Here is a 23580-nt window from a genome sequence, read left to right as displayed (position 1 = left end):
TTGTTTTGACTCTGAAGAAAGTTCAACAGTTAAGTAAACAATGTCTGCTTTGACCAGATGTTGACAAACATAAGTTGCAGAAAAATACTACTCCATTATATTCTGGACATAACAAAAGCCTATAAAAGACCACACAACTGAACTTTGAATTATATCATCGAACCAAATAATCCTCCATTTATCTCCCAAAATGGATTTCTTCAGCTTGGTTTCCAATTTCCTCTTTTTGTTAAGGAAATGGAAGAACTCCAATAGCCAAACCAAATTGCCACCAGGTCCATGGAAAATACCAATACTAGGAAGTATGCTTCATATGCTTGGTGGAGAACCACACCATATCCTTAGAGATTTAGCCAAAAAATATGGACCAATTATGCACCTTCAGTTTGGTGAAATTTCTGCAGTTGTGGTTACTTCTAGGGAGATGGCAAAAGAAGTACTAAAAACTCATGACGTAGTTTTTGCATCTAGGCCTAAAATTTTGGCGATGGATATTATCTGTTATAACCAGTCTGATATCGCCTTTATCCCTTATGGCAATCACTGGAGACAAATGCGTAAAATTTGTGTCATGGAACTTCTCAATGCAAAGAATGTTCGGTCGTTCAGCTCGATCAGACGTGATGAAGTCGTTCGTCTCATTGACACTATCCGGTCAGATTCTTCTTCAGGTGAGCTAGTTAATTTTACGCAAAGGATCATTTGGTTCGCGAGCTCCATGACGTGTAGATCAGCATTTGGGCAAGTACTCAAGGGGCAAGACGTATTTGCCAAAAAGATTAGAGAAGTAATAGGGTTAGCAGAAGGCTTCGATGTGGCCGATATCTTCCCTTCATACAAGTTTCTTCATGTTCTTAGTGGAATGAAGCATAAACTTCTGAATGCCCACCTTAAGGTAGATGCCATTGTTGAGGATGTCATCAACGAGCACAAGAAAAATCTTGCGATTGGAAAAACTAATGGAGCATTAGGAGGTGAAGATTTAATTGATGTCCTACTATGACTTATGAATGATACAAGTCTTCAATTTCCCATCACCAACGACAAAATCAAAGCTGTTATTGTTGTAAGTACTATTGAATACTACTATCCTATGCTTTTTCTTACTCTCCCATATCCATAGCCATAGCGATTTTTTTTTAAAGTTTTTTACCAAGAAAAAGAATTTCTTATTAAAAAATAACTTATTGTTGTAACTTAGCCATTATTAATTTGCAGGACATGTTTGCTGCCGGAACAGAAACTTCATCAACAACAACTGTATGGGCCATGGCTGAAATGATGAAGAATCCAATTGTATTCACCAAAGCTCAAGCAGAAGTGAGAGAAGCTTTTAAAAATAAAGTAACATTTGATGAAAATGATGCGGAGGAGCTGAAATACTTAAAGTTAGTTATTAAAGAGACTTTGAGACTTCATCCACCGTCTCCACTTTTAGTCCCAAGAGAATGTAGGGAAGATACATATATTAACGGCTACACTATTCCTGCGAAGACCAAAGTTATGGTTAATGTTTGGGCATTGGGAAGAGATCCAAAATATTGGGATGACGCGGAAAGCTTTAAGCCAGAGAGATTTGAGCAATGCTCTGTGGATTTTTTTGGTAAAGATTTTGAGTTTCTTCCCTTTGGCGGTGGACGGAGAATATGTCCTGGAATGTCATTTGGTTTAGCTAATCTTTACTTGCCATTGGCTCAATTGCTATATCACTTCGATTGGAAACTCCCGAGCGGAATGAAGCCAAGAGACTTGGACTTGACCGAATTAGCTGGAATAACAATTGCTAGAAAAGGTGATCTTTACTTAATTGCCACTCCTTATCAACCTTCTCGCGAATAATTTAATGGCATCAGGTTTTTTAATTCCATTGTCAACCTCACTATTGTACAATCTTTCTGATGTTTCAGGTTTTGCCGATTTGTAATAAATGTAGTTTTTATAATATGTATCATATCCCATGTATAAGGAGGACGCATTAATTAATTGTACCACCTCAGAACTTCTTCGAAAGATGTGTTATTTTGTGGTGTTTTAGACAATCTTTTGGAGAAGATAACAAATAAAAGTATAAATAAGAGGCTTAATAGTATTACTTTTCGTATTATTCAATATGAGTCAAGAATCGCTTGAGTAGTGCAACTGAAAATTGACGCTGTTAGAATCTTATAGTATATGAATGCAGTACAGAAGACTGTATATATATAGTATTATTCTGTTTTTGCCTTTTCTACTCCTAAAAGTACAGGTGGGTTGAGATTGTACATCTCTGGTAAGGCCTTGGAAAGTGTTGTTGTTTCCTTCTCTCTGATTCTTGTGTCGCACCCCAAAAAGACAGCACAACCGACACCCATTGCCTTTTAACTTACAATTCTAGCATATTTTAAAAATAGACAGACCCTAAATTAAGGAGTCAGATTTATCCTAATAATAATATTGATATCCTTTCTCTCTCGTTATAATAGTAAAACTTTCCATATTTCACTCCTTTGTAAGGGCAACCCCCCCTGTTGCCACCTTCCATCTCCATTCATTCATATCAAATAAAGGTGTGCCTAACCAAGCTGCCACCTGTAGAGACTTTTACTTATATATACTATTTTTGAAACTTATTTATCCTCAATATTGAAGTTTTACCTTGTTTATATGTTGATATATAATTTACCAATTATATACAAATAAATATCCTTCATTGTAGCCTTTTAATGTGGAAAGCAAATTCCACAGATCTACTATAATAACTGAATTGCTAACTCACAAGAATAGGAACTGGCAGATTGTATTGATTCAATCAGTGAATTACAATGAAGCCTTAAGGGAAAATTGCAATAAAACAGTAACCAAAAGTAAGAGAACAGAGAAGGAAGAAGGGATGGGAAACAGAGAAAAGTAGACTGGGATGAGAGAATAAAAGACTCAACATAACCAATTGCCCCTACTACATTCACTAATCCTTCTTTTATACTATCTGGTATTCTTCTTAAGCTGCGCACTACTGCTCCTCTTCACGCTATCATCACCCTTTCTCCATAATGAAATCAGTTAGTTTCTTGGATGGCACTCTCACGCGTTTACTCCTACGTAGAACGTCACTCTCTCGCTGATTGTGTTTGTCCACGTGCCTGGTCAAGTGACTGTCCTTGCTGGCAAGTGAGGTGTCCTCCAAGTCAGCCATATGGGTCACAACAATACTCCCCTCCTGCTGAAGAACCTTGTCCTCAAGGTTCAGTGGAGGCTCATAACCAAAATCAGCTATATCAGTGAGCTGCAAGGGAGTGAACTGCTGGTCTTGTTCACCTACACAATGTTTCAGCATGGAGATGTGAAAGACTGGGTGAATGCGCGCAGCGTCGGGCAAGTCAAGCTTGTAGGAAACCTCTCTAATGCGCTTGAGAATTTTGAAAGGCCCGAAATAGCGCCTACCCAATTTAGGGTGTTGCTGAAGTCGAACAGTCTTTTGGCGATAGGGCTTGAGTTTGACATAGACCCAATCCCTTACCTGGTAACTCAGCTCTAGTCGGTGCTGGTCAGCTAAGGCCTTTATACGATTTTGTGCACGAGCAAGGTTCGATTTGAGGAGTGCGAAGATCACATCCTTGTCTACCAGATAAGCTTCAACTAAGTCACTAGGACTGCTGCCCATTATGTAACGTGCAACAGTAGGAGGGTCCCTACAATACAAAGCCTTGAATGGCGTCATCCCTGCTGAAGTCTGGTATGCAGCATTGTACCGGTATTCTGCCCATGGTAGCATCGCGACCCATTTGTGAGGAGTATCCGCCACAAAGCAACGGAGATATTGCTCTACACACTTATTCAATGCCTCAGATTGCCCATCACTTTGAGGGTGATAGGCTGTGCTCATTGCTAGCGAAGTGCCTTGCAACCGCTTGATCTCTTGCCAAAACATGTGTAGGAATCTAGGGTCACGGTCAGTGACAATGGACCGTGGGGGTCCATGAAGCGAATGATTCCCACTACGAATACTTCAGCCACAAATTGTGCTGTAAATGAAGAAGGCAGGGCAATAAAATTCCCATATTTGGNAAACCTACAATTGGATCAGCAGTGCACAAGGATGATGATTGTGGAAAGCTGTGGCATTGGAGACTTGGACATCCTTCTATTGGAGCAATGCAACATATTGCACATGTCAAAAATAAACTAGATGTTGAACAGTTGAACTGTTGTGAGATTTGCCCTTTGGCAAAGCAAAGTAGACTGAAGTTTCCTGTTAGTAATAGTAGTTCAAGTAGTGTTTTTCAACTATTGCATTTAGACGTGTGGGGTCCTTACAGAAAACCTACATATGATAAAAGACACTACTTTGTTACTATGGTAGATGATTACAATAGACATACTTGGATTTGTTTGATCCAATCTAAATGTGAAGTGATTGTAGTGTTAAAAAACTTTCTTGCCTTAATAAAGAATCAGTTTGATAAAACTGTTAAGATTCTTAGATCAGATAATGGTAGTGAGTTCTTTAACTCAAAGTATGCTGAACTTTTGTCCTCCTATGGCATAGTTCATCAAAGCAGTTGTCCATACACTCCACAACAAAATGGAGTTGTGGAGAGAAAGCACAGACACATACTAGAAGTGGCTAGAGCCTTGGCATTTCAGAGTTCAGTGCCTATAAAATTCCGGGGAGATTGTATGAGGACTGCAGTGTATCTGATCAATCGATTACCATCTAAAGTACTGTAAGGACAAATACCATTTGAGCTACTACATGGCAGGTTGCCTCAACTGTCTCATCTGAAGGTGTTTGGATGTCTTTGCTATGCTAGCAAACTGCCTAAAGGTGATAAGTTCACTTCAAGGGCCAGGAAGACAGTCTTTGTGGGCTATTCAGAAACACAAAAAGGGTACAAATTGTATGATCTTGAAGACCATAAAGTGTTCATTAGCAGAGATGTGCAATTCAAGGAATCTATATTTCCTTTTAAAACTGAAGCTGCAGAAAATTTATGTGATTTTTCTTTGTTTAATAACACTACACCTGCAGGAATCATTCAGCCACATGTAGAAGAGGTGCATGATCAGTGTCAACATAATGTAGAATCCCAATTTGAACCTGCAAACATTGTGACTGCAGAAGACATTCCATCCGTACCTGAAGCAACATTAGACTGCTACTGAGGAGGAACCTCAGCAAGATCTGGACAACCCCACACCTCTTGGACCAGCTCAAACTGTTGTTGAGGACGAATCAGCACCTGAAGCAGTCCAACCACATGAAGAAGGTGGGACTGCTCATGGAAGACCAAGCAGAACAACTAGACCACCAATTTGGCTCAATGACTACATCACTACTGGGAAGTCAAAAGCCCATTGTTCTTATCCCATATCCAAACATGTTAGCTACTCTCATCTTCATCCCAATTATCAAACCTACTTAGGTTCTTTCTCTACATCAACTGAGCCTAAGTCATTCAAAGAAGCTTCATAAGATCCCAATTGGATTTTGGCTATGCAACAGGAAATTGATACACTAGAAGGGAACAAAACTTGGGAGTTAGTTTCACTGCCCAAAGGAAAACAAACTATAGGCTCAAAGTGGATCTACAAGATTAAGTACAAAGCCAATGGTGAGATTAACAAATACAAGGCACGACTAGTAGCTAAGGGGTATACACAAAGAGAGGGTCTAGATTATCATGAGACCTTCTCCCCTATTGCAAAGATGGTCACTGTTCGAACAGTCATTAGTGTGGCAGCCTCGAAGAATTGGTGCCTATACCAAATGGATGTCAACAATGCATTTCTTCAAGGAGATTTGTATGAAGAAGTCTATATGGACTTCCCACAAGGATTCCACAGGCAGGGGGAGTATAGGGTATGCAAGCTCTTGAAATCCTTGTATGGTCTCAAACAGGCTTCGAGGCAATGGAATATCAAGCTCACTTCTGTTCTAGTGGAGGCAGGATACTGTCAAAGTCCTCATGATCATTCATTGTTCACTAGGAGAAAAGGAGACAACATAGTGATAATTCTAATCTATGTTGATGATCTTCTCATTACTGGGAACAACATACACCTCATTGAAGAAGCAAAACAAACTCTACATAACAAATTTAAAGTTAAAGATCTTGGAGAACTCAAGTATTTCCTGGGGATTGAAGTGCTGAGATCCAAACAGGGCATACTTCTCAATCAAAGAAAGTATGCTTTAGAACTTATCTCAACTGTTGAATTAGACGCATTGACTGGAGCAGCTGATGATCCTATACTTGAAGAGGTGTCAAGTTATCAAAAATTGGTGGGTAAGTTGATTTATCTTACTATCACACGCCCAGACATATGTTTCCCTGTTCAGGTTCTTAGCCAGTTTATGCAGCAGCCCAAGAAATCACATTGGGAAGCAGCCTTAAGGGTAGTGAGACATATTAAAAGCAGCCCAGGTTTGGGAATTTTTCTCAGCCACAAACCAGCCACTCAATTGACTGCTTATTGTGACTCTGATTGGGCAGCATGCCCCAATACTAGACGATCGGTCACGGGGTATGTGATTAAACTGGGAGATTCTTTGGTCTCATGGAAGACAAAGAAACAACACACAATCAGTAGAAGTTCAGCTGAAGCTGAGTATCGAAGCATGACAGCCAGTGTAGCAGAGATTGTGTGGTTGGTTGGATTACTGCAGGACATAGGTGTGGTAGTTTCCAAACCAATTCAACTCCACTGTGATAGCAAAGTAGCCATCCAGATTGCTGCAAATCCCACTTTCCATGAGCGTACCAAACATATAGACATAGATTGCCACTTTTTTCGAGAAAAGATAAAAGAAGGCCTTATTGAGACCAACTACATTGCCACACAGTCTCAACTTGCAGATCTTCTTACAAAAGGTCTGGGGGTCAGTCAACACCATCTTCTTCTATCCAAGCTAGGAGTGCTCGATGTCTTTCACCCTCCAGCTTGAGGGGGAGTAATGAAATATGAAATATAAATGAAGCAGAAGTGAAGTGGTGAAGAACAGTAACTGTTGGCTTAGTTAGCAATAGCACTAACTGTGATTAGCTGGCAGTTAGCTGGATTTGTTATTAGTTAAATCTGTTTTAGAGTTAGTTAAGTGGGACATGTGATGTGCACGTGAGTGATGTATATAAGCTGTGTATCAGCCTCGATTGGAATGAATGAAACAATTCCCTTCCTTCTCCTCTACTCATTTTCTCTCTAAGAAATTCCCAATCACACGAATTGCACGCCTCAATTTAACACGGTCACTTGAAATTTTCACGGTCTTCAACAACCACATAAGTAAACAATTTCAAGGTTGGGTAGATTTGGTAAAAGGTTCTCTAACCATTGATCAGTCACAGCTAGGGGTGTGCATTCGAATCGGTTTATCGATAAATCGAATCGATTATTTGTTATCGAAATTGAAATCGAAAAAATCGAAACCTTATTGAAACGATAACGATAAGCATATGTACAAATCGATAATCGATAAGTAATTATCGATAAGGATCAAAATCGAATCGATAAATCGAATGCACACCCCTAGACTGTAGACACTTGCTAAATGAGTAATTAACTATTTGTGTAGATTAATATAACATACAGAATGTATATATATTCCGCTACTATTTTGAAAGCGGCTATACAATATTATTTTCCCTAATCTATACCCTTTACCTTACCCTAAGTCCCTTACCCTATTATTTCCTCTACCACATTTAAGGAATGATCATATTTATAGATCAAGGGAATGAAGTTCAAATTAATGGAAAACAGAATTAGCCGTGATGATGTGTTTTTTTTTTATACCGTTGGAGTGTTGGTGGCATACATTTGATCCCTTACTTTAGTTTTGTTGCATGTGCTTGTTGACACAATTTTTATATTATAAATGGTGTTCGTCTTGTTTTAGCTTCTTTTTGTCCATATTAGTTAGGCGCGTTTATAGCGATATACTTTCCGTGGAATCCCACAAATTTTCTTATTGGTGTAATCGATAACCTAATCGATAAGCCCCCAAAATCGATAAATCGAAATCGAAAAAATCGAAACCTTATTGAAACGATAACGATAAGCATATGTACAAATCGATAATCGATAAGTAATTATCGATAAGGGTCAAAATCGAATCGATAAATCGAATGCACACCCCTACTCACCTTAGCAGCAAAATGAGGCCAATCCATCAGTTGTTTATTTCTGAATAACCATCTATACCATTCAAGTGCTTCATCATCAAGATAAAATGAAGCCATGGTGAGCCTCTGGTCCTCTTCGATTTTATAGAAATCGAAATATCGCTCCGCTTGAAATATCCACGACTCCGGATTATCACCTCGAAATCGACCAAACTCCACTGATGCTGGCTTGTGACGGAGAGTGGTGGTCACTGGTGCATGGTCCTGACGAGTTACGTCCATGGCTGGGTGTCGATGGAGAAGTCCTGCCGGAGCTTTGGTTGATACCACATCCATCAGTATTTCGCGAAATTCAGCGAGGTCCTTGGCGACAGAATCTGTCACCTTGGTGACAGACTCTTTCATCTCCAGAATCGATTCTTCAACGAAGGTCTTGAGTGATTTTTGGTCCTCCATTAGAGACCTCTGGATGAAAGCACCAANTTCTGAAGTACGGGAAAGGGCATCTGCTGCTTGATTTAATTTGCCCGGGCGGTAGATTATTTGGAAGTCGAAACCCACCAACTTGCTTAGCCATTTCTGTTGTTCCGGAGTTTGAGTGGTCTGATTGGTCAGGTTCTTGAGCGATTGCTGATCCATATAGATGGTAAATTTCCTGCCCAGCAAGTACTGTCGCCACTTGCTTACGGCCTATGTGATTGCAAACATCTCCCTATTATAGGTGGATGCACCCTGCATTCTAGCACTCAATTTCTGACTAAAGTAAGCAACTGGATGTCCCCTTTGCGAAAGCACTGCTCCAATTCCTTGTCCGGACGCATCTGTCTTAAGTTGAAACTCCTGAGTGAAGTCCGGTAACTCTAGAACAGGTGTAGAGCTACGCTTGCCTTTGAGTGTCTCAAATGCTGCCTGTGTTGGGGTTGTCCAATTAAAGGAATCCTTGCGCAGAAGATCAGTTAGAGGACTCGCCATTGCTGCGTAGTGATGTATGAACCTTCTATAGTACCCTGCTAGACCTAGGAAACTTCGTACTTCCTTCACATTCCTAGGCTCAGGCCATTGCTGAATGGCTGCAATTTTTGCCTGATCCACACTAAGGCCTTGAGCTGAAATGACATGCCCGAGATAGTCGATTGAAGTTTGGCCAAACTGACACTTGCTTCGTTTCGCCACAAGATGGTGTTGTCGTAGTATGCTCAACACTGATTGCAAGTGCTTCAAGTGATCCTCCCACGTGGGACTATACACTAGAATGTCATCGAAGAACACGAGCACAAAACGACGTAGTATTGGTCTGAACACCTCATTCATTGTCGCTTGAAAAGTGGATGGAGCGTTGGATAAACCAAATGGCATTACTAGGAACTCGTAATGCCCTTCGTGAGTCCGGAAGGCCGTCTTTGCCACATCCTCCGGCCTAACTCGAATCTGATGGTACCCAGATAACAGGTCAAGCTTGGAAAAATAAACAACACCGTGCAGCTCATCAAATAACTCATCAATTGTTGGAATAGGAAACCCATCTCGTATGGTGAAGCATTTAAAGCTCTATAGTCAACGCAAAATCGCCACGTACCATCCTTTTTGCGAACCAGTAATATCGGCGAGGAGAAGGGACTCGTACTAGCTCGAATAACCCCTTTCTCGAAGCATTTCAATTACTAACTGCTCCATCGCTTGCTTCTGAAAGTAAGGATATCGATATGGCTTGACGTTGACTGGCTCTGCCCCGGCAACCATGTGAATTGCATGGTCCTGTGGCCTGGACGGTGGTAGCCCCTGTGGTTTTTGGAAAACATCTGCAAAAGAGTCCAGCAAGCAACTAAGTGCCGGACTGAGCGACTCATTTTCAGCTGGTGTAGGTGGTATATTTGCAAGCAATAGTAAGAGGAAATGGCATCAGTAGCAGTACATCTCCGGAGACTGTGTAACTGGATTGGTTGGCGCACTTGAAGAAGCCATCCCCTTCCAGCTAACAGTAGTGCCCTGATGGAAAAATTCAAATACTCGTTCCGCATAATCAGTAACCACTCGTCCTAATGTAGCGAGCCAAGCTGTCCCCAACACTACATTTGCCCCATGTAAAGGTAGCACATAAAGGTCCATCGGAAGATTACATCCTTGGATTGTGATCGGAACGTGTCGCACAACCCCCTCACACCTGAGTCGTTGGCCGCTTCCCACTACCACTAAAAATGTAGGTATAGTTTCAACTACCAACTGCAAGAAATCTGCCACTCTAGTCTGGATAAAATTGTGGTCGCTCCCTCCATCCACTAAAACTTGTATCGGAGAACCATTCACGTGGCCTAGAAAATGAAGCGTGGAAGAGGAATTTCCACCAGCTAGGGCGTGATAAGAGATGGCTGAATGTTCCTGTACCTCCAAGCATTGCAATTCTTCTGCCAATATATCGTCCGAAATGAATGTTTCGGTAAAGTTGGATCTATGTCGGATCCATCAGCGAGAAGAAGTAGGCGTGGAGGGTTCTTACATTTATGACCGGCTATGTATTTTTCCTCACAATAGTAACATAGCCCACGATCACGGCGGTTCTGGAGTTCCGCATGAGTGAGGCGCTTCAAAGGTGGTCGCGGTGCCGGAATGGAAGTGTTGGCAGTACCTGTCGATGAAAAAGGGTTGTGATAGAGAGAAGTTGAATTAGGGCTGGGTAAAAGCGGTGTCCCTCTATTAGCAAGGGCGAGTCGGAGTGGCCCCTTCTCAGCTTGGATCCGCCTCTCATGTATATGGGCCTGATTAAGGGCCTCGTCAAACGTTTTGGGCTCATAACTCAAAACTGAATGCTTAATGTCTTCCCGGAGCCCAGAAATAAAGAGTCGGATCATGAGCTTCTTAGAGATCTCATCAGTCTCATTAGTGATGGTTTCAAATCGCCCCTACAACTCTGAGACGGTGGTGACTTGCCGAAATTTTGCCGATCTCCCCTCCGCCGACTCGAGACCTTTTTGCTTAAATCGGATCCTCACCTTTAGGGGTGTGCATTCGAATCGGTTTATCAATAAATTGAATCGATTATTTGTTATCGAAATCGAAATCGAAAAAATCAAAACCTTATTAAAACGATAACGATAAGCATATGTACAAATCGATAATCGATAAGTAATTATCGATAAGGGTCAAAATCGAATCGATAAATCGAATGCACACCCCTAGACTGTAGACACTTGTTAAATGAGTAATTACCTATTTGTGTAGATTAATATAACATACAGAATGTATATATATTCCGCTACTATTTTGAAAGCGGCTATACAATATTATTTTCCCTAATCTATACCCTTTCCTTTACCCTAAGTCCCTTACCCTATTATTTCCTCTACCACATTTAAGGAATGATCATATTTAAAGATCAAGGGAATGAAGTTCAAATTAATGGAAAACAAAATTAGCCGTGATGATGTGTTTTGTTTTGTTTTGTTTTTTTATACCGTTGGAGTGTTGGTGGCATACATTTGATCCCTTACTTTAGTTTTGTTGCATGTGCTTGTTGACACAATTTTTATATTANAAGGGCCTCGTCAAACGTTTTGGGCTTATGACTCAAAACTGAATTCTTAATGTCTTCCCGGAGCCCAAAAATAAAGAGTCGGATTATGAGCTTCTCAGAGATCTCATCAGTCTCATTAGCGATGGTTTCAAATCGCCCCTGCAACTCCGAGACGATGGTGACTTACCGAAGTTTTGCCAATCTCCCCTCCGCCGGCTCGAGACCTTTTTGCTTAAATCGGATCCTCACCTTAGCAGCAAAATGAGGCCAATCCACCAGTTGTTTGTTTCTGAATAACCATCTATACCATTCAAGTGCTTCAACATCAAGAGAAAATGAAGCCATAGTGAGCCTCTGGTCCTCTTCGATTTTATAGAAATCGAAATATCGCTCCGCTTGAAATATCCACGCCTCCGGATTATCACCTCGAAATCGACCAAACTCCACTGATGCTGGCTTGTGACAGAGAGTGGTGGTCACTGGTGCATGGTCCTGACGAGTTACGTTCATGGCTGGGTATCGATGGAGAAGTCCTGCCGGAGCTTTGGTTGATACCACATCCATCAGTATTTCGCGAAATTCAGCGAGGTCCTTGGCGACAGAATCTGTCACCTTGGTGACAGACTCTTTCATCTCCAGAATCGATTCTTCAACGAAGGTCTTGAGTGATTTTTGGTCCTCCATTAGAGACCTCTGGATGAAAGCACCAATGTAACAACTGAATTGCTAACTCACAAGAATAGGAACTAGCAGATTGTATTGATTCAATCAGTGAATTACAATGAAGCCTTAAGGGAAAATTGCAATAAAACAGTAACCAAAAGTAAGAGAACAGAGAAGGAAGAAGGGATGGGAAACAGAGAAAATTAGACTAGGATGAGAGAATAAAAGACTCAACATAACCCATTTTCCCTACTACATTCACTAATCCTTCTTTTATACTATCTGGTATTCTTCTTAAGCTGCGCACTACTGCTCCTCTTCACGCTATCATCACCCTTTCTCCACAATGAAATCAGTTAGTTTTTTGGATGGCACTCTCACGCGTTTACTCCTACATAGAACGTCACTCTCTTGCTGATTGTGTTTGTCCACGTGCCTGGTCAAGTGACTGTCCTTGCTGGCAAGTGAGGTGTCCTCCAAGTCAGCCGTACGGGTCACAACACTCGCATTTGGTGCACAGTTTTACAAAAAGAGAAAGCTATCCGCCACAACGATGTCATTAGTACAATTGTCTCGCAACGCCATGGAGTAATTAAGAAGTTCCACTCAATAATACATTCTTCTCAGCACTCAGTTGTTGATGAATGGATGCTATTGTTGTCAGGAAATGGTCTCACTGATCTCATCCTTCATAACCTACCCAATTACAAGGCTCCATACAGATTGCCTTCCTGTGTGTACGGTGTGGAACTAGAACGGTTAGACCTGTGGAACTGCATTTTCAGGCCGCCATGCAGTTTTAGGGGTTTCCACAAGCTCAAAAGGCTTAAGCTAAAGCAAGTGTCCTTTGAATTAGACACTTCCCTCTGGATGCCAAACCTTGAGCGACTGAATTTTATGCAATGCAGCGGTCTTCGTCACTTAAATATATATGCACCTGAACTTTTACTTTTAACATTCTATGGCTGTGGCACTCATAACGCCCTTAAACTGGGTCCCTTCATGGACTGTGTGAAGCTGAAACTTTTTGCAATTTCATTCGAAGAAGAAGTTTCACAAAACAGACAAGATAAAGCAGTGAAATTGACAAATCTTCTCAGCAGCTGGCCTAACATTAGTTTTCTTCTTCTGGACCGGTACTTCCTCAAGGTAACTAAGAATGATGCATAATTTTGTAATACAACAACGATCCAGTAAAATCTCACTAGTGGGGTCTGGGGAGAGTAGTGTGTTCGCAGACCTTACCCCTACTCTCTACTCCGAGGAGTAGAGAGGCTGTTTCCAAAATTTTGTAGTAATATTTAACGTTATTACTTTGCGGTTCTTTGTTGTATAGGCTTTTGCTTCTGGTACTGAAGTGGATAGGCTTCCCACGAGCCTCAGCAGATTGAGAGTTGTCTATCTTCACAATTACAATTTCGACAGTGAAAATCAAATATCTCCCCGTGTATGCATCCTCAGAAGTTGCCCCAATTTGAAGGAACTTATATTTCTTGTAAGTAGTTGAGTTCATGAGTTGTTTATAACTGAAAACATTACTGATTTTACTTTTAACTAATTAACTACTTTCAGTTGGGCAAGAGAAAGAAAAGTGAGATGAAATTGGATGTAAATGTTCTTCAAGGACCAGGCTCAGGCTGCAATAACCTTCAAATTTTGCAAATAAAAAAGTTGCATGGTTCAACAACTGATGTAAATGTGCTTTGTAAAGTTTATACTTGCCTTTGCCCCTTTACTCAGGAAGGCCATCCTTTTGGTAGGACTAGGGACAAGTGTTGGTGAAAGACGATTCTCGAAAATCTCAAACAAGTTGAAGCAGCTTCCTCGGGCATCTCCTAAATTCGGAAATAATATACAAACAATACTGTTCGGATAAACAGTTATACATCTGGTTTTGTGACTAGTGTAGAGGATCCTATATTTGGTATCTTCAACTGCCTATCAGCCTTGGATAATTATACTTTTGGTTTTTTAATTATCCAGAAATTAAGTGCCCATATTTTCTATGCTAAGAGAGGTTGTTCATCTACTCCTTACTTTTTAAGTTAAGAATTGATCGAATTTACATTTCAGTTAAGCAGGAGAATCACTTGATTAATTTTAAGTAGTGATTGATTCAATGAAGCACACAACTCTTGATATTCTCAAATCTCAACATCTGCAGGCAGAGTTGCCATGTCTCACTCTTCCTGTATGTCCAAGCTTAAGATAATGCAATTTTACTTTCTTTTCATAGATGATACAAGATTGAAATTTTGCAGTAACTCTTGTTGAAAAATGAGTTGCTAAACCCTAGAATTCTCCCTAAGTTTCCTAAACCCTAAATATTTGGTGTAAAACTTGAAGGAAATTTGACTTCATTTCTCATAAATAGCACTTCTTCAAACCTGTATTATCCATTCATCCACCAGCATTATTTGAGGATCCGTTTGGCCATGAGTTTTGCCAAAATAAATTTGGGATTTATTTTCAAAACTCATGTTGGCCATAAATTTTGCCCACATTTTGGTAAAATCCCAAATCCCAAAATCACCCCAATTGCTGATTTTGAGCCAAAATTCCAAAACTTGGGAATTATATACATGTTTTTCCAAAATAAAGTTGGAAAATATGTTTTGAAAACGTATGTCCAAACACATTTTCATCTTCAAACCAAACTTCACCCAAATCAGATTTTTCGAAACAAATTTGAAATTTATGGTCAAACGCTAGCTGAATATTTTTTTTTCCAAATGAGAAGGGTCTCTGCAGCTTTTTCCATGCTCCTTAATTGGCAACATCTGTTTTAGTGAGTCAATTTAACACTACTATGCCTGCCCCTACTCTTAGTCTATTCCTTCTGAATCTGAGCAAAGAAGGCAATTTCATCGTTAGTACTTTTGCCTATGCATGACATCAATTGAAGTTTTTCTTATATATACTACAAAAGAAACTTATTTACCTATTTTTGGATGATAAGTACGAGGGAGAGGGAATGAGATGTGAACTCTTTTGAAAAATAGATAAAATTCGAATTTTAAGGAGGTGGTTGGTGAAGGAAACAGAATGAGATGCTAAATTTAAGGAATCTTCTACTTTCTTCTTTTTTATTGTTTTGCACATAAATGGTAAATATAGATATATAATTTAATTAAGTACAAACCTATATAAACGTGGTAAATAAGTTTCTGGTAAATTTCCCATTTTACATTTTTACCAACAAATTATGCAAATCACCTTATCAGGCTTGACTAATGAAACCCAAATTTCTCTAATATAAGTTGCAATATACCAGGAGCAAGCAAACTGAGAAATCATGTTATATATATGAATAGGCAAGGTAAATTAACAAAGTAATAATTCATATTACTTGTTCTAGGAAACATCCAGATCATAGCAGCCTTTTCTTTTCCAGATTTTCTTTTAAAGAGCAATCACCAGATCAGCCGATCTCGAACAGCATATCAGAGTTCATTTATGCAGAGGTATTAGGTACAGTGGTTAGAGAAGATGTTACAATATCCTTTTGCCTATTGGTATGCCTGTGCATGTTCAGGTTTGTGGCTGTATTCATAGTCAAGATGAACGAAGGCCCGCTCAATCTCAGGCAATAGTTCAAGCTTCTCCTGCAATGACTCGCCAATATCATGTGCCTCTTGCAAGGGCATGTCCGCAGGCAGGACGATATCAACTTCAACAAAGTAGTGAGAACCAAATGTATAAGCCCTCACAGTATCTATATGCCTTATGGCCTTGTGATGGTTCCAGCAGAGGTAAGTCAGCTTTTGCAGATATTCTGGTGCAGCTGACTTGCCAACTAGAGAGTTCACATTCTCCAGTACAGTCATTGACCAAGTTCGAATGGTATACAATGCAAGCTGCAGCAGAGGGAAAATTGCTTAAAGCCACGAACCTTGTTTAAACCGAGAGGATTGACAGACACATTAAAACTTTTCCCTTTTCTTTCCACATTTTTTAAGGGGGGAGGATGTTGGTGGAATAGAATCAGGGAGATAGAACTTACAATCATAGCTCCAACGGGATCTATCCAGTCGGTAATGTAGTTAGCAAGCAATGCTGCAATGAGACCAATGATGTTTGTGATAACATCAAAGAAATGATCCTGGGCATATGCTTTCACAATCTCATTGGTAAAAGACCGGCAATACAACATTAAAACTAGTTTCACCAAAGTCACAAAGACCATAATCCCAACAACCCATCTCTCCTGCTCCTTGGTGAGGTTGAAATCAGACTCCTGTGAGAAGGTCAATGTTTATAACATTTGCCGTTGTACAGTGTCAAGGAATAATTATAAGAATCCATGCATGTAATTTTCAACCAGACAACAACATAATAAAGCAATAAAATTGCAATTTATAAGCCACAACTTACATCAGATATTAGTGTACGCATAGACTCCAGAATTATCTGTAGTCCCAAAGTCGCCATGACAGAAGCAAAAACAAGGATTCCCTGTGAATCATTTTTCAAAGTTAAATTGGACCATCTCCCAACGTAGAATAGAAAACAATCATACAATATCTCTATTCATGTCTGTACGTTGTTATCACCAGATATGTAGAAATACAAGTAAAAGTGAAAGTTAAAACACAGTTCATTTTGAACCCATTGGGAATTACACAACATGCACTTTGAAGATAGCCATAGACCTGCACTTTGCTCTAGCTCCATGAAAAATCAAACAATATGTAAAATCATTCAACTTCATAGTATCAGCCAGCATGCAGGGGAAAACTTGTTTGCAGACTAGATTTTTACAGTGGGATCATCCCTGTATCCTAAGGAATTATCAAACTGATTTAAACCAGAAGGTCAAAAATCTGAATAGATAACACAAATTAAATGAACTAGTATCTCCACGATGGCAATTTAAGTATTTAGCACCAAAGTAAAACTTCTCAGAGTTATTTATTTACAGATATTAGGCAAATGATCTACAAACCACGAAGTTAGAAAGCACTTCTCCTCCTTAAGATGTGCATCCTAAGCTTACTAACTAAATGCAACTGTTATGAGTAGTACTACACCAAATTCATGCCCAGACTAGTTATTCACGAAACAATAAAAGAGCAAGTGCTTGTTGTCAATTTTGATAATCCAAATGAGAGAACAGGAATACATGAACAGCAAGAAAGACTGTAAGAATCCAAGTGTAACTCAAATCTACGGTAACCTCCTTAGTTATGTTCAGACATTGGACAAGTAGAAACATCAGGAGATAATAGTACTTTTTATAGGTAACATCAGGAGTGATAATCTAGATGTCTATATGCATATCACCAAAATACGATTAACTAATTGAATTTGAGGATCGCTACTTAGAGCGAACACAATGGCATCAACCTAACCTGATGGGAGGCTAGAAGCTCCAGTATCCATCACAGATCATAAACAGGGGGCATATTCATCCCTCCACAGTAAAAACAGAACGCCTAAATTTTTGCCAAATTACTAATAAACGCTTCATAATCTTCCCGTAAACCCACCCTCTCTCATTCTATACTGTCAGTCACAGCAGCCAGTGCTCTCTCTCTTTCTGTCTCACAAACATTCTCAGTGTGGTTCGCCATTGAGGCTACACTTAGAAGACAGCTATTGGAGAAAGAGATGCTGAAGATTTGCATCTCTGTAGGTTTTATTGCAGTCGTGTAAGCTGCCTGCTAGGTCATTATAGAAAGTTTGCACGTTTTTTCTTTTATTTCAACCTTTTATAGTTGGTTACTATCAGATATTATGTTGTTTTACTTCATATTTGTCTTAGATGCATTAAGTTTGCATTTCTCGTGGTTCCATACTTTAGGTGAAAAATTCTCCTTTGTTTTCTGGACTACGTCATGTGGTGATTAGAGATTGATCTCAAGAAGAAGGCTAAGTTGCCTCTGCATCAACAAACAAAATGAATATTAAGGCTTAACATGACCACAAAATAAAACTAGCAGCGACAGAGTTTACGGTCCCTGTAAAATCAAATGTGACAAAATTGCATAGTGTAATTACCTTGTTAGACAACTTTTAAATACATGAACAAGCAAGGCAATTGTTGTTATATGCAGTCATCAGCATTTACCCAATAGCAAGTGACAAGTGCAAAATGCCCCGATTAAAGGCATAGTAAATGTAAAAAACTTAGAGAATAAAAGCAGCAGCACTAACCAACGGCTGCATACGTTTCTTTCCAATTGGATATTGATATGGGTTAGGTGTCTGCATGGAGAAAGCTGTAAACCATAATATGAAACCAGAGAGAAGATCAAGCAGCGAATCCAATGTGGATGCTATGATGGCCAATGAACCACTCTTGACCGATGCATATACTTTAGCGGCAAAGAGAACCATGTTTGCAACATTTGATATCCTAATGGCAAATGTTTCATTTTTAGCCGTTTTCTCCCTCTCTTCCTGCAACCAAATTGATTGACCTTGTCAGTCCAAGCTTTGAGAAACTCTTTTTTAATTAGATGATCGGGTTATCAAGTTATATAATAAGATAAGAATGATTACATCTAGAGAAGAAACAAATTTTGGTCTTATACATAAAGAAGAAGCAGATAAAACTATCAAAACCTTTGACATCCCAGGTACAAAACCACGATCGGTCAAGGCGTCCATTTCATTGAAGCCCTCGAGCATTTCTACCTGTTGCTGGTAGTACTCAGCAATGTTGTCTTCTTGACCTGTAAGCACCAAAGGAAACCACAGCGTCATAATCTGTCCCTTCAAGAACACCCCATGTCTTACAGTGAAAGCATTCAGTAAATCCCTTCTACATGCATCTCTATATAGCACTATAGCCTCCTATAACTATAAGACTATAAGTACTAAACCAAAGAGTTGATGAGAACCAAGGGTGACCTGCATTTAGAGGCCACCACTCATACCAAAGCCGATTATAAATTGTTAAAGTACCATTATCAATTCCAAACATACATTCTCATATGATAATTTAACAATTCAACAGAATGCAAAAGTAGCCTCTTGAAACAATCTTTTGACTGGCTCATGTCACATGCAAACACACACGCACCAATTAACCTCTTCTATTCAGAGGCATATCAAGGAATTGAAGATTGCAGGTGCACTCAAGATTCGAACAAGTCATATCGTCTAAAGTGCATTCATTTGGTTTGATGGTATTGCATTAATTTGGTTCAATTTTGTAAGTATTCAATATGAGAAGACAACAACTAAGGTAAAAAACACATATTTTAACAAATCCTCCTACCCCTACTTTGTAATTGCGGTTGCCACCAAAAATACATAGTAGAGTTATAAGAATTTTATATACTCCATATAGTTTCATCGGACACTTACGGGTGCCAGTGCACCCTCACATATTAACACAGGTCTGCCTCTGGTTCTATTACACTGACCTAACCACATAAACTTACCTGGCGAGCGCACTCAGCTAAAGTTCCCTTCTTATTTTCAGTAAACTGAAGTGCTGAAACGCATTAAATTTGAGCTCTAAAGCTCATGTTCTTATAACAATAACTATCCATCTAAAACTTATCCAAAAAGAATCATCCATCTACATACAAATATATGCCAGTTTGCTCCAAACCAGTGAACTGCCCATAAGCAAGTTCAATTGTCCAGAGAACAATAAAAAGTGAATATAGCATTATAGCTTAACACCTTTAGCAAATTTACACCATCCACACAAGAATCATTTTGTTCTTCAGAAAATTGAACCCACGTGGCAAGAAAATACTTTCTGAAACTGAAAAGTATAAAAAGAGTCCCCACTAATTAACTCAACTAAAGGAGTAAGCTTAGTGTTCGAAAATTTCCGCAATTAGTAAAATCCTACGCGCAACAGAATATCAGTCAAATATCAGCTGTATAGTTCCTTTATATAAATTCCGCTCTATTCAAGTGGTGTCTCCATTAATTTACTGTTCTTACGTCAACCTAATGCGACTAGTAAAGAAATTAGCAGAGAATAACACGCAAAACGGCGTCGCATAGAGAGGTGGAGAATGTACTTAAAACTCCAAGGCAATCATGGAGGCCACGTGGAGGCTTCTCTTTGGATTCAGACGATAACCGCAACTCGTCGAAGTTTAATCTCCATGACCGGTCGGCATTGTTTGTCTCCAGCAATAAAAGCTCCTCTTCGGCGCCGGCGCCGGCGCCGTGATCGCCGCCGTGAAGAGGCACTACTTCCAACATTTTCCGGTCACCGGAAAATAGGGAAAAAAACAGTTTAAAACACTAGGTAAAAAAAACTGGCGGCACCTACTTGAAGGAGCCGCAGGGGAGTGGTAAAGTGCGTAAATTTGATGAACTCCAGGGACCTTTATGTAATTTGGAGTTCTTTGTGGTGGGTAGTTGTAGAGGCTTTATGTGGCGGAATTTTTTTGAACAAGGACAAGGAAAGTGGAACTAAAAATGATTACTGAATATTTGGAAAATCACGCGCCACGAAATTTAACTCGCTCGTCCGTTAGTTGGGTAGAAAATGACGTGTCACTTGGGCCCGCTTAGATTGCTGAGTTTGCTCGTCGAGATGGGAGATGTCATGACACATGTACGGTGTGGATGAGAAGTCTTTGTAGATTTTTAGAAGTTAACGTGGAAAACGAAAAAGGCCACGTGAAAAACCAAAAAAAAGGCTTACACTCACCAAATTATATATTACTATAAATACTTCTTATTAATACCATAAATTTCAAAAGTTTTACGGCCACACAAATGTTATGCTTTATTTAAGACCATATATTTCAAAAAAATTCTCTTTTTTATTAAAGTTTGTATCGAGTTAAATTAGAATAATCTTTTTGAAACAGAAGGACTAAACTTATGGTCTTCAATATATCATAATATTTTATGATTATAAAATTTTTAAAACTTGTAGTATTAAACATACCTTGATATTTGTGTGTATATAAAATTTTATTAATAAGGATAAACTGAACAGTTTAAAGGTGTGTTTGGTATGTTTTCTTAGGAAATAAGTGATTTCTTACTTATTATTTTAGTGTTTGGTTAGGTAGTTAGAAAATACTTTTCGAAAAATATATAATTTAAGCAAATACTATAGAAAACGAAATGAGTAAGAGAGGGAGACAGGGGTGGTAGGTGAGAATCTAGGGGCTGGGGTGGTGGTGTGAAGGTAGGGGTGGCGAGCAGGGTGGAGGAGGAAAGGAAAATGAGTTCACGAGGAAGCTAATTTTCAAAATATTTGAGCCAATCATACTTGAAAAATTTAAAAATCTTTTCCGGAAAATATATTCCTTCCTAACAAAGATACTCTAACTTAAATTATCTCTAAAGTTAAAACTAAATTATTTTTTGGAATAAACTAAAAAAATTGATCATATAAATTAAAAATAATTGAGTATTATTTCAACATAAAAGAATAATGAAGACGCCAAAAAGTAAAAAAAAAATGTATGTAGCAGATATACGTTTATATTGATTGATTTTGTTAAAATTGAATGTGAATAATATTGGAATAATATTTTTTTCTAAGAAACAAAAAGAACGAATGAAACCGAGGAGCGATGCGATTCACATGATTCATCGATATAGGTGAAAGGACTTGGGAGTGGGTCCCAATTTTGTCTGAACAAAGCAAGTTATGCTTTTTATCGGACTTTCCTTCAGATAATGAAGGAATTTTGCAGATTCCGTGTCGTTGGGGCACCACAACTCCACAAGGCATGGGGATATTTTGGAGGTCAAAATTATAATATTAATTTACTAAAATATTATAATTTCTGTTTTAAAAGGCAGAATGGAAACTCGTCTCCGGATGGAGCACTCGTAAAATGCCCCTGGACTTATGTGTGGGACTTAGTTCCGTGAGACTTACGTCTAGGTCTTCGGGCCTTACGCTCCGGACACGCCAAACGCGCAGCGTACTGGGCTCGCCTAATAGAACTTTATGCAATTGTGTGTAACTAACCTTGTAAATCCTCAAATTTTCTTAACAAACCATTGTCTATTCAAAATTACTTTTTTCTTAATTATAAATTATTAAGTTGAGAGTATTTTATGTCATAATTAAAATAAAAATTATTGCACGTTATCCCCAAAGACTGCCGTGATAATAAATTTTAAATAAATCTTTCATTTAAAAAATTTTTATTTATTAAATTTTATTATGTCTTTATTATATATATAATAGTCCATAGTTTTTCTTTTATAATTATTTTCCTAAATATTTTTTTTACATTTACGAGATACAATACTTATTAATTTAATATCTCAATATTAGCTAATAACTATTTATAAATAATTAGTTATCATAGTATAGTATGGTGAATTATGTGTCACTTTATTAACTTGTTGAAACTTAAAAATAAATGATGCTAGAGAATCATATTTTTAAATTGAGAATTATGTTTTAATATAAATTCTCTTTCAAATAGAAAGAATATTAAATAAAAGGAGTATTTTAAAAAAAATATCAAATTATAATATCGCTTTCAAGATCCATTACTCCTTAATTAAGAGATACATATAAAATTTAGCATCGAATACATTACTTTTGATGTTTGAGTTGTAACGACATTGCAGCTAATTTGCATAATGATATATGTCATACTTTACGTATTATTCATAGTTGAATTATAATTTATAAATATTATAAATAGATTATTTGTTATATTTTTGCGATTTTAATATAATTTNAAGTTCAAAAGTTAAGGACATGTAGTCCTGAAGTCCTGAACTTAGAGTTCCAAGTTCAAAAGTTAAGGACATGTAGTCCTGAAGTCCTGAACTTAGAGTTACAAGTTCAAAAGTTAAGGACATGTAGTCCCGAAGTCCCGAAGTTAAGTTCAAAAGTTAAGGACATGAGCAGAAGGGTATTTTCGTCCGGGCAGTTAAAGTTTATTAAAGCAGTGGCTAAAGACTAAAGACATTTTAGACAGTGGCTTAAAAGTAAATACATGTGTTATTAGTGGCTGAGCGTGCACTTCCCCCCAAAATTAATCCAAGCCCATTTGACCCGCCAAACCGGTTCAAGTTTTAATCGGTTTGGGCTATAAATAAATTTAAAAGGGGTATTTGGCATGGCATGACAACTAGGTCCAACAATTGGCATAAAAAAGCCAACGTTTTAGGATTTGGCATATGGCAGCCTAAAGTTATCCTCTATTCTAATGGTTCAACCATCATACTAAAAATAAGCTTTATCAAAGTTATTTTCCTTAAAAATAGCAAAAAATATTTAAAATCCTCTCTCTTTTCTCTTATAGCAACCATCATCCTAGAAATTAGGTTCTCATTTCCTTCAGTAATATCCAAAAAAACTCCCAAATATTTTTAAACTACTTTTCTAGTTTTTTTTATCTA

The 23580-nt window shown here is 38.5% G+C and overlaps 2 protein-coding genes and 1 pseudogene across 4 annotated transcripts; 2 read left to right on the top strand and 1 right to left on the bottom strand.

Moving 5' to 3' along the window:
* LOC109225346 lies at nt 158-2029 on the top strand (annotated as a pseudogene). The gene is made up of 2 exons (XR_002067901.1): nt 158-1066; nt 1219-2029. The product of XR_002067901.1 is annotated as a 5-epiaristolochene 1,3-dihydroxylase-like (transcript).
* On the top strand, nt 12642-14055 carry LOC109225988. The gene is made up of 4 exons (XM_019390791.1): nt 12642-12785; nt 12901-13422; nt 13610-13768; nt 13846-14055. The coding sequence occupies exons 1-4, from the start codon at nt 12642-12644 to the stop codon at nt 14053-14055; spliced, it is 1035 nt and encodes a 344-aa protein (XP_019246336.1).
* Nucleotides 15509-20658, bottom strand: LOC109225345 (metal tolerance protein 11). Of its 2 annotated transcripts, none has more exons than XM_019389972.1 (6): nt 20262-20658; nt 18841-18950; nt 18430-18675; nt 16648-16728; nt 16277-16510; nt 15509-16130 (listed from the first exon to the last, which is right to left on the bottom strand). In XM_019389972.1, exons 1-6 carry the CDS (start codon nt 20446-20448, stop codon nt 15783-15785), a joined length of 1206 nt encoding a protein of 401 aa, XP_019245517.1. In that variant the 5' UTR covers nt 20449-20658; the 3' UTR covers nt 15509-15782. The 2 variants fall into 2 exon arrangements, with proteins under 2 accessions (XP_019245517.1, XP_019245518.1); XM_019389973.1 differs by lacking the exon at nt 20262-20658 and adding an exon at nt 19665-19757.

Source organism: Nicotiana attenuata, chromosome 5 (genome assembly GCF_001879085.1).
Source record: "Nicotiana attenuata strain UT chromosome 5, NIATTr2, whole genome shotgun sequence".
Classification (NCBI taxonomy): Eukaryota; Viridiplantae; Streptophyta; class Magnoliopsida; order Solanales; family Solanaceae; genus Nicotiana; species Nicotiana attenuata.
The sequence above is the reverse complement of the archived record's forward strand: the minus strand, read 5'-3'. Positions and strand labels throughout refer to the sequence as shown.

What these genes read in the sequence shown, in the direction of transcription:
- LOC109225988 (XM_019390791.1), top strand. Translation starts at nt 12,642, where the DNA reads ATGGCACTCTCACGCGTTTACTCCTACATAGAACGTCACTCTCTTGCT. An exon ending in TGGACCGGTACTTCCTCAAG is followed by an intron (nt 13,423 to 13,609) that starts GTAACTAAGAAT and finishes TTTGTTGTATAG; the next exon opens with GCTTTTGCTTCTGGTACTGA. An exon ending in TGAAGGAACTTATATTTCTT is followed by an intron (nt 13,769 to 13,845) that starts GTAAGTAGTTGA and finishes AACTACTTTCAG; the next exon opens with TTGGGCAAGAGAAAGAAAAG.
- LOC109225345 (XM_019389972.1), bottom strand. Translation starts at nt 20,448, where the DNA reads ATGTTGGAAGTAGTGCCTCTTCACGGCGGCGATCACGGCGCCGGCGCC. An exon ending in TGATTGCCTTGGAGTTTTAA is followed by an intron (nt 18,951 to 20,261) that starts GTACATTCTCCA and finishes TGGTGCTTACAG; the next exon opens with GTCAAGAAGACAACATTGCT. An exon ending in TGCGTACACTAATATCTGAT is followed by an intron (nt 16,511 to 16,647) that starts GTAAGTTGTGGC and finishes ACCTTCTCACAG; the next exon opens with GAGTCTGATTTCAACCTCAC.